At 40.5% G+C, this 11,090-nt stretch overlaps 1 protein-coding gene across 1 annotated transcript in view; it reads left to right on the top strand.

The window, feature by feature from the left end:
* Positions 1-664: 664 nt before the first annotated feature.
* The window catches only part of gabra5 (gamma-aminobutyric acid type A receptor subunit alpha5), a 77,827-nt gene continuing 67,401 nt past the window's right edge, over positions 665-11,090 (top strand). The window contains exons 1-3 of the mRNA XM_034180633.1: positions 665-856; positions 1,755-1,839; positions 2,000-2,124. Of these exons, the coding sequence (XP_034036524.1) occupies positions 1,757-1,839; positions 2,000-2,124 (208 nt within the window). The 5' untranslated portion in view covers positions 665-856; positions 1,755-1,756. The remainder of the gene's footprint in view (positions 857-1,754; positions 1,840-1,999; positions 2,125-11,090) is intronic.

Genomic DNA, 11,090 nt, shown 5'->3' with positions numbered 1-11,090 from the left:
AATTTGGTGAAGAACTACAGGAAACATCTGACCTCTGCAAATGCAAGCAAAGGTTTCTGTACCAAATATTACGGTCTGTTTTTCAATTGGATCAAATATTTATTTCATGCAATAAAATACAAATTAATTATTTAAAAATCATACAATGTGATTTTCTTTTTTTTGTTTGTTTGTTTGTTTGTTTGTTTAGATTCTGTCTCTCGCAGTTGAAATGTACCTACGATAAAAATTACAGACCTCTCCATTCTTTGTAGGTGGGAAATCCTGCAAAATCAACAGTGGATCAAACACTTATTTGCCTCACTGTAAAACTGGAGTTAAGTCAGGAAGGGTATCTGATGTAAAACTTGTGCCAAATACCAATGCGGATCTTGTATCCGCTGTGGTGACCCTGAACAAACGGGAGCAGCTGAAAGGACAACAACATGATTATTTATTTGGATGGATCTCCTTGTTTCTGTCTTTACGGTACTCTCTCTCTCTCTCGCTCTGGATGCTGTGTGTGTGTGTGTGTCTGTGTCTGTGTGTGTGTTTGCACAGCTTGCTGCACTGGTGGTCCCTCAGAGACACATGCAGCCTGAGGATGTTCGGTCAGCAGCAGCTCTTTGTTTGAAACCTCACGGTGTCACAGATACGTCAGTCCACGCCGAGCTGCGGCTCGTCGCTTTTATAGGTCAGCCTTCAGCGTGGGCTGGAGGAGTGACACGAGTGGGAGTCTGAGGAGGACCAGAGGATGGCAACACGGACTTCTGGTGGTCAAATCCACACGTGCACACGTCTGATCCCGTGGAGTGGAGGCTGCGCGTGACGGGGAGGAAGAGCTGCTGACAACACTTTCATGTGGATTTAAATTCAGGTATCATTCATTCATATCTTATGAAATAATGTGTCCATCCCATCAGAACAGTCGATTATTTGATTAGTTCAAGCTACAGAAAAATTCATTCAAACTGCTTTTGTGTCCTTATGTCACTTATTCTCTGGTTCTCCTGATTGGAAGAATATCTTATTCCTGATTTTCTGTGTTTTCAGAGACACATCTTTGGGATTTGGACCATTTTGGACAAAACATGACATTTTAAGTTTTGAACCTTGACTCTGTTTTTTGGTTTTAAATCTAGTTTTTCTTCTGTTATACATGTATAACCGATTCATTGTAAATAATTAACCAATGAATAGCTCATAAACGTACTTTTTATTTGCAGCCTTCTATACATTTGCATTTCTTTGGTCAGCATTAAATTCCCTCCATTTATTCATTACCTATACTGATTTCTTTGCCTTAAAGGAAGATATCTCCAGAAATATTGGCTAAATCTCAGTAAAGGTTTGTGACCAGATGCTCTTTGGGTTAGTGTGAGAGCTGATTTCCACTGATGATATGTTTAACACTCTTATGACACCATGAAGATCCAATAATTGTAAAAATAAGAGCGTTAACTGCGTGTTTTTGGCTGGCAGAGGTAATAATGAGTCCCAGCAGAGGCGGCTCTCTGAGTGCTGCGCTGAGATTCTCATGCAGTCTGCAGCAAAATATCTGGGAAATGTTAGTGAAATAACATTTATGCACATGATCGACAACAACATTCAGTGTGTAAATTAATGTCTGTTATTGATTGCACCAGGAGGCTGTGTGATGATAATTCGTACAATGCGTGTGCTTTTGTTCCCAATGCGTGTGCTTTTGTTCCCAAAGTTACACTGGTTAATAAGCCTGCAATGAATAACTGACTGCAGCAGTGATCTTGTTTTAGGAATGGGCGATGGGATGTGCTGCAACTTTGCAATGACACGTCTGTGCATCTGTATCTTGCTTGTGAGCATCACCTGCCATCTGAGGTATGGAAGTGACTCCTAAAAAATCTACTGTACTACTGCAATACACTAATTTAAAGCCTATTTTGCATTTTTCATACAGAATAGCTTTTCTTGCCATTTTTGTTTTGTTTCATTTCTGGTAAATTATTTCTGCATTGACTATAATACTTTCTTCTATCAGCCTCTCACAGGATGTAACTGGAAGTCCCCAAAAGGCAGAAGTAGATGACAACATCACCATATTCACACGCATCCTGGACGGCCTGCTTGATGGCTACGACAACAGACTCCGCCCAGGACTGGGAGGTATTGTGTGCCAAAAAGTGCACAGTATATTTGTAGTGTTAAATTGACACCACTATAAATGCATTTCCTATTAAGAAGTGTTAAATAAGTGCTATCACACTGCAAATTAATTTTATTAGCGTTGACAGCTGGATTCAACATCTTGCACTCGCTTCAGCATTAACGCTGCAAATTAGCACCTTTCAGCTAATCTTGCTTTTACATAATAGTCCAATAGTCCATAAACCAGTCATCAGTTTTGACCTAATTGGTACCACTTAAGGGGACTAAACGACACTTACAATCCAGCCTCAGTGAACCATAACCTACCCAAAAATGTATGATAGCCATCCCAGGGGGTAGTCATAACAAGAGGTCAAAATTTAAAAATGGTCCAGTCATGTTGAAAACTGTACCACATTATTTGTCTGATCATAAACATTCAGAAAAGGTATAGTTTGGCCTATCTATGACTAAATGGGGTAAAAACAGCAAAAATTGTGACAAAGGTCAATTTCAGTTTGTACAGGGGTCACACGTTGAAGTTGCTCCAATTTCAGTAAAAAAATATGCTAATTATTGGTTGTAATAAAATGATTAATAATTTAAATAGTTTTGACCATGCTGAATGCTTGATCTCCAAAGTAAAGGTCAAATAAGGCTGATGTCCATTGGATTTTATGACATGTGACATATGTTACCCTGTAACATGATAACTAAGCATGACACATGGTGCAAACTATTCCTTTTTAAAACCCTATCAACTCAAACAATTTGTATCACTTCTTACCAAAATTGGAAAAACTTTAACCATTGACCCCAAATTTTGACCCCTGTGTAATTGTTTATTGACACTTACCTGGTTATAACTACCACCCTGGGATGGTTATCATACATTTGTTGGCCATGGTACACTGAGGCTAGATTGTAAGTGTTATGTAGTCCCTTAAATGGTACTGAAAATCTGCTTGGCCCATGGACTATATATAAGTGATAAGTGAGAACTGATGATTTCATTGTAAACATCAGAGAGAGTTCTCCATCTACAGCACTACATGAACAGTTGCATATTCCGAAGACTTATGCAGTAACAAAGGTCTGCATAAGTCCTTAATAATGATCTTATTAATTGGAATTTCATTATAATAATGAAACTGACAAAAGTGTTTGCAAGATTTATTGCAACATATTCCCAGGATGCATTTCATTTGCTGTCATAAGAAATACAGGATTTTGTTTCTTTCTTCACTCATGGTCAGTGGTTGTGCTAAGACATTTATTCCCAAACAACTGTGTTTACTCCTTTTAAATGACAACAGAAACTACCCAAATGACCCTGGTCAAACGTTTACATACCCCAGTTCACAATACCGTGTATTGCTCCCATTAAAATCAATGACAGCTTGGAGTATTCTGTGGTAACTGTGGACGACACTCTTTATTTTCTCCCGATGGTCAAGCTGCCCATTCTTCTTGGCAAAAAGCCTCCAGTTCCTGTGAATTCCTGGGCTGTCTTGCATGAACTGCACATTTGAGATCTTCCCGAGTGGCTCAATGATATTGAGGTCAGGAAACTGAGATGGCCACTCCAAGACCTTCACTTTATTCTGATGTAGCCAATGACAGGTCGACTTGACCTTGTGTTTTGGATTGATGTCATGGTGGAACATCCAAGTACATCCCATGTGCAGCTTCTGGGATGATGAGTGCACATTTTCCTCCAGTATTTTCTGATAAGCTGCATTCATCCCATCAATTTTGACCACGTTTCCTGTGCCTTTGTAGCTCACACATCCCCAAAACATCAGCGATCCACCTAGGTGCTTCACAGTAGGTATGGTGTACCTTTCATCATAGGCCTTGTTGACTCCTCTCCAAATACAACATTTATGGTTGTGGCAAAAAGCTCAGTTTTGGTCTCATCACTCCAAATGACTTTGTTCTCTGTGGTGTTTGGGATATTGTAAGTGGGATACTTTGTGGCATTTGCGTATTAATGGCTTTCTTGTGGCAAGTCGACCATGCAGCCCATTTTTCTTCAAGTGCCTCCCTATTGTGCATCTTGAAATAGCCACACCACTTTTAGTCAGAGTTCTGTATTTCAGCTGAAGGTATTTATGTTTGTTTTTTGTTGTTGTTGTTTTTTGCATTCTCAACAATTTTACTGTCAGTTGTTGCTGAAACTGTTGTTGGTCTACCTGACCATGGTTTGGTTCCAACAGAATCCCTCATTTTCCACTTCTTAATTAGAATTTGAACACTGCTGATTGACATTCTCAGCCTCCCTTGGATATCTTTTGATACCCCCTTTCTGTTTCATACAGTTCAGTTACCTTTTCTTTGACAATTCCTTTGCATTCCCTGTGACTCAGAAACTAGAAATATCAGTGCAGCACTGGATGAAAGATGCAAGAGTCTGTCAGGAGCCCAGAAACTCACTGTTCTTTTATACGCACAGACTGATTACAAGCAAACAGATCACAGGTGAAGATGGTTATAGCCATTCAAACCTGTTTGTGTCAACTTGTGTGCATGTTTTCAGGCCAAAACCACCACGGTATGTAAACCTTTGATCAGGGTCATTTGGTTAGTTTCTGTTGTCATTATGATTTAAAAAGAGTGATGTATAATAAATGTTATTGTGCTGTTTTGCACCTGTCTTAACGTAACCCTGAGAATGTATTTGTTATTTAATTTTGTTTTAGCACTCTGGGGTCAGTCTGAACTGGGAGCAAAGAGCTGCTTTTATTATGTCTTTGTAAGAGAGAGAAAATAACTTTCAGATGCCTGTTGATTAAAGAAATTATGTGCGCCAGGGAGGTTGAGTTGGCCACTCACCCTCCCTTCGCGGACACACTAGAAAAAAGGGAGTAGAACCATGCTTCAACAGAGTCTGCTGCGGGTTAACGTACGAACGCCCAGCCGGTTGACAGGCGCACTCTGCTGAAGGTGTTGGCTCTCCACCTTAAAGGCGTCACGGTAAGAGAAAAATGCGCTGCAACCACTTGTGTTTGATGTAACTGCTTTTGTGGGGAATAAATATACGCCTTTTTATTCTAGCAAAATGCAGTCTGTGTGATCATTTCTGTGTGCCGATCTGACCGAACCTTGTGTTTCAAAACAAGTGAACACAGTTGTTTGACAATAAATGGCTTCACACAACCACTAACCATCAGTGAAAAAACAAGTTTTTGTGTTATCATTCATATTCTCTGAAAAATGGCCAAAAAAAAAATAAAAAAATGACAAACATTCTTATAACCTGTTGGGAATTTTATTTTGTTAGCTGGGTATCTCACAGCAAGAAGGTTCTGGGATTGCTTCACACCTGGTCCTTTCTGTGTGGCGTTTGCCTGTTCTCCCCGTGTATATGTGGGTTCCCTCCGGGTGAAAATGTGTAAGGACAACATAATGAGAGAGCACAGAACATTATAAGAACAATGACTGTACCGTTTAAATGTAAGACAATGATGTTACTACTAATGATGTGGAATAGATGCTTGATGACTTGACGGTCTGTGTTGGAAGTTAGGAAACAACTGGATTTTGTTTTGACTGTTAAAATATTTAATCCCTGTTATAATTTCTGCTGTTCCTTTTTGTTCATGAAACATGCCCATGGATGTAAACCAGGAATTAAAGAACTGACATGAATGAATTCTTGTGCTCACATTATGAACACATCAGCCAGCTCCATGCCTCCAGCTGTTTCTGGCCAATCAGCGTGCGCCGCGCCTAAGGACACTGTGTCATGTGGACTATAACCCATGTGGTGGATGTGACATTTGCCTCCCCAGCTGGCCATTCACATGATCAGACAGATATTTTCACATGGGGCAGCCTAGCTGATGGTGTCTGCAGTGCAGCTGAATGCATTCCAAAGGTGATATGTGTTTTTATTTTTCACCATGTCATGAGAGGTTGCTGACACATGTACATCGCTTTGGCGTGTTGACGGGTGATGTTCTTCATGGCATGATATGTGTTCTCCAGCTGTGAGTAGCAATGACACAGCGGTCAGGTGCAGCTCTGACTAGTGCTGGGTTGAAAAGATCAATTCAGCGATTCTCATTTTAATTGCCACAGATCGATTCATGCATCCAAAGATTGATTTAAAAAAGTATATATATCAATCAATCAATCAATTTTATTTATATAGCGCCAAATCACAACAAACAGTTGCCCCAAGGCGCTTTATATTGTAAGGCAAGGCCATACAATAATTACGTAAAAACCCCAATGGTCAAAACGACCCCCTGTGAGCAAGCAGAGATCAATCACTAATGATTAAATGCAGAGTGGTGCATACAGAGCAAAAAGAGAAAGAAACACTCAGTGCATCATGGGAACCCCCCAGCAGTCTAAGTCTATAGCAGCATAACTAAGGGATGGTTCAGGGTCACCCGATCCAGCCCTAACTATAAGCTTTAGCAAAAAGGAAAGTTTTAAGCCTAATGTTAAAGTAGAGAGGGTGTCTGTCTCCCTGATCCAAATTGGGAGCTGGTTCCACAGGAGAGGAGCCTGAAAGCTGAAGGCTCTGCCTCCCATTCTATTCTTACAAACCCTAGGAACTACAAGTAAGCCTGCAGTCTGAGAGCGAAGCGCTCTATTGGGGTGATATGGTACTATGAGGTCCCTAAGATAAGATGGGACCTGATTATTCAAAACCTTATAAGTAAGAAGAAGAATTTTAAATTCTATTCTAGAATTAATAGGAAGCCAATGAAGAGAGGCCAATATGGGTGAGATATGCTCTCTCCTTCTAGTCCCCGTCAGTACTCTAGCTGCAGCATTTTGAATTAACTGAAGGCTTTTTAGGGAACTTTTAGGACAACCTGATAATAATGAATTACAATAGTCCAGCCTAGAGGAAATAAATGCATGAATTAGTTTTTCAGCATCACTCTGAGACAAGACCTTTCTAATTTTAGAGATATTGCGTAAATGCAAAAAAGCAGTCTTACATATTTGTTTAATATGCGCTTTGAATGACATATCCTGATCAAAAATGACTCCAAGATTTCTCACAGTATTACTAGAGGTCAGGGTAATGCCATCCAGAGTAAGGATCTGGTTAGACACCATGTTTCTAAGATTTGTGGGGCCAAGTACAATAACTTCAGTTTTATCTGAGTTTAAAAGCAGGAAATTAGAGGTCATCCATGTCCTTATGTCTGTAAGACAATCCTGCAGTTTAGCTAATTGGTGTGTGTCCTCTGGCTTCATGGATAGATAAAGCTGGGTATCATCTGCGTAACAATGAAAATTTAAGCAATGCCGTCTAATAATACTGCCTAAGGGAAGCATGTCTAAAGTGAATAAAATTGGTCCTAGCACAGAACCTTGTGGAACTCCATAATTAACCTTAGTCTGTGAAGAAGATTCCCCATTTACATGAACAAATTGTAATCTATTAGATAAATATGATTCAAACCACCGCAGCGCAGTGCCTTTAATACCTATGGCATGCTCTAATCTCTGTAATAAAATTTTATGGTCAACAGTATCAAAAGCAGCACTGAGGTCTAACAGAACAAGCACAGAGATGAGTCCACTGTCTGAGGCCATAAGAAGATCATTTGTAACCTTCACTAATGCTGTTTCTGTACTATGATGAATTCTAAAACCTGACTGAAACTCTTCAAATAGACCATTCCTCTGCAGATGATCAGTTAGCTGTTTTACAACTACCCTTTCAAGAATTTTTGAGAGAAAAGGAAGGTTGGAGATTGGCCTATAATTAGCTAAGATAGCTGGGTCAAGTGATGGCTTTTTAAGTAATGGTTTAATTACTGCCACATTAAAAGCCTGTGGTACATAGCCAACTAATAAGATAGATTGATCATATTTAAGATCGAAGCATTAAATAATGGTAGGGCTTCCTTGAGCAGCCTGGTAGGAATGGGGTCTAATAGACATGTTGATGGTTTGGATGAAGTAACTAATGAAAATAACTCAGACAGAACAATCTGAGAGAAAGAATCTAACCAAATACCGGCATCACTGAAAGCAGCCAAAGATAACGATACGTCTTTGGGATGGTTATGAGTAATTTTTTCTCTAATAGTTAAAATTTTATTAGCAAAGAAAGTCATGAAGTCATTACTAGTTAAAGTTAAAGGAATACTCGGCTCAATAGAGCTCTGACTCTTTGTCAGCCTGGCTACAGTGCTGAAAAGAAACCTGGGGTTGTTCTTATATTCTTCAATTAGTGATGAGTAGTAAGATGTCCTAGCTTTACGGAGGGCTTTTTTATAGAGCAACAGACTCTTTTTCCAGGCTAAGTGAAGATCTTCTAAATTAGTGAGATGCCATTTCCTCTCCAACTTACGGGTTATCTGCTTTAAGCTACGAGTTTGTGAGTTATACCACGGAGTCAGGCACTTCTGATTTAAAGCTCTCTTTTTCAGAGGAGCTACAGCATCCAAAGTTGTCTTCAATGAGGATGTAAAACTATTGATGAGATACTCTATCTCACTTACAGAGTTTAGGTAGCTACTCTGTACTGTGTTGGTATATGGCATTAGAGAACATAAAGAAGGAATCATATCCTTAAACCTAGTTACAGCGCTTTCTGAAAGACTTCTAGTGTAATGAAACTTATTCCCCACTGCTGGGTAGTCCATCAGAGTAAATGTAAATGTTATTAAGAAATGATCAGACAGAAGGGAGTTTTCAGGGAATACTGTTAAGTCTTCAATTTCCATACCATAAGTCAGAACAAGATCTAGGATATGATTAAAGTGGTGGGTGGACTCATTTACATTTTGAGCAAAGCCAATTGAGTCTAATAATAGATTAAATGCAGTGTTGAGGCTGTCATTCTCAGCATCTGTGTGGATGTTAAAATCGCCCACTATAATTATCTTATCTGAGCTAAGCACTAAGTCAGACAAAAGTTCTGAAAATTCACAGAGAAACTCACAGTAACGACCAGCAGGACGATAGATAACAACAAATAAAACTGGTTTTTGGGACTTCCAATTTGGATGGACAAGACTAAGAGTCAAGCTTTCAAATGAATTAAAGCCTGTCTGGGTTTTTGATTTATTAATAAGCTGGAATGGAAGATTGCTGCTAATCCTCCGCCTCGGCCCGTGCTACGAGCGTTCTGGCAGTTAGTGTGACTCGGGGGTGTTGACTCATTTAAACTAACATATTTTAACATACAGGTTTCTGTAAGGCAGAATAAATCAATATGTTGATCAATTATTATATAATTTACTAACAGGGACTTAGAAGAGAGAGACCTAATGTTTAATAGACCACATTTAACTGTTTTAGTCTGTGGTGCAGTTGAAGGTGCTATATTATTTTTTCTTTTTGAATTTTTATGCTTAAATAGATTTTGCTGGTTATTGGTGGTCTGGGAGCAGGCACCGTCTCTACGGGGATGGGGTAATGAGGGGATGGCAGGGGGAGAGAAGCTGCAGAGAGGTGTGTAAGACTACAACTCTGCTTCCTGGTCCCAACCCTGGATAGTCACGGTTTGGAAGATTTAACAAAACTGGCCAGATTTCTAGAAATGAGAGCTGCTCCATCCAAAGTGGGATGGATGCCGTCTCTCCTAACAAGACCAGGTTTTCCCCAGAAGCTTTGCCAATTATCTATGAAGCCCACCTCATTTTTTGGACACCACTCAGACAGCCAGCAATTCAGGGAGAACATGCGGCTAAACATGTCCATGACAAAATCTCTTGTTAAAAGTGAAATCTGCTGGAAAATGGCTGATGTCCAGCTCTTGTGATAACCAGAGAAAGAGCACACAACGGTCTCGTATCCACAGAGCCATCAGCTTAGAAATGATCCAGTGGTTTGTGCCGCGACGTCGCAGCTCGGAGCGTGGCGCACCGGCCGTCCTTAAAGGGGTCCTTAAAGCTGTAGTTAAAGTCCTTATTCTCTGTGAAGCCCGTAAAATTTTCACCAAAAGCCAGATAAATTTTTCGAATGGTTTCCAGGTGCCAGTCTCTAACAGCTTCTGAAAAAAGTCTGATGGAAAAAAGTCCTTTTCATTCCGCCATTTCCAGACAATGAAAATCCGACGAGGGGGCGGGACCACTCCTTCCACAAGGCGTGCTTACAGGCGAATGATGTCACCAACAGGCTTGGAAAAACTCACGCATGCGTACGAGGGTTCAAGCATGTCTGACGTAAAAACATATGAATGAAATCCATATAGTTAAAAAAAAAAATAAAAAGGACATTACTTTATGGACAGACCTCGTATACGAGGTCTGTTAGAAAAGTATCGGACCTTTGTATTTTTTGCAAAAACCTGATGGATTTGAATCACGTGTGCTTGCATGAGCCAACCTTGAACTTTTTTTTTCACGCCTGTTGATTGCATCATTTCCTGGTAAGCAGCCTTTGTGTGGGACGTGTGCTGTGCTCTCGGCGGATTTTCATTTCAAGGAAAAAAAACGGAACGACTGGAGCAGCGCCGCATCAAATTTTGCCAGAAACTGGGCGACAGCCAGGTGGAAACCATTCGGATGATTCAGACGGCTTTCGGTGACAATCCTATGGGCATCACACAGATTAAGGAGCGGTACAACCGGTTAAAAGACGTCCGCACAACGGTGGAGAGCGAGCCACGCTCCGGTCGGCCATCAACATGCAGAAATGACCAGATCATTTCCAAAGTGAGCACTGTGGTGATGCGGGACCGTCGTGTGACTATCCGAAAATTGCGGAAGAGGTGGACATCAGCACTTTTTCTGCACATTCCACTGTGATTGAAGATTTGGCCATGAAAAGAGTGGCGGTGAAATTCATGCCGAAACTGCTGACGGCGGAGCAAAAGCACCTCCGTGTTGAAGTCTCACAGGACATGCTGTGACATGCCCACCTCTTCCACAATTTCTCGGATAGTCACATGACTGAAAAGTCACCGAAAGCCGTCTGAATCATCTGAATGGTTTCCACCTGGCTGTCGTCCAGTTTCTGGCAAAATTTGATGCGGCGCTGCTCCAGTCGTTCCGTCTTTT

This window comes from Thalassophryne amazonica, chromosome 10 (assembly GCF_902500255.1).
Source record: "Thalassophryne amazonica chromosome 10, fThaAma1.1, whole genome shotgun sequence".
In the NCBI taxonomy this organism is placed as follows: domain Eukaryota; kingdom Metazoa; phylum Chordata; class Actinopteri; order Batrachoidiformes; family Batrachoididae; genus Thalassophryne; species Thalassophryne amazonica.
Note: the sequence above shows the minus strand (reverse complement) of the source record. Positions and strands in the feature narration are given on the sequence as shown.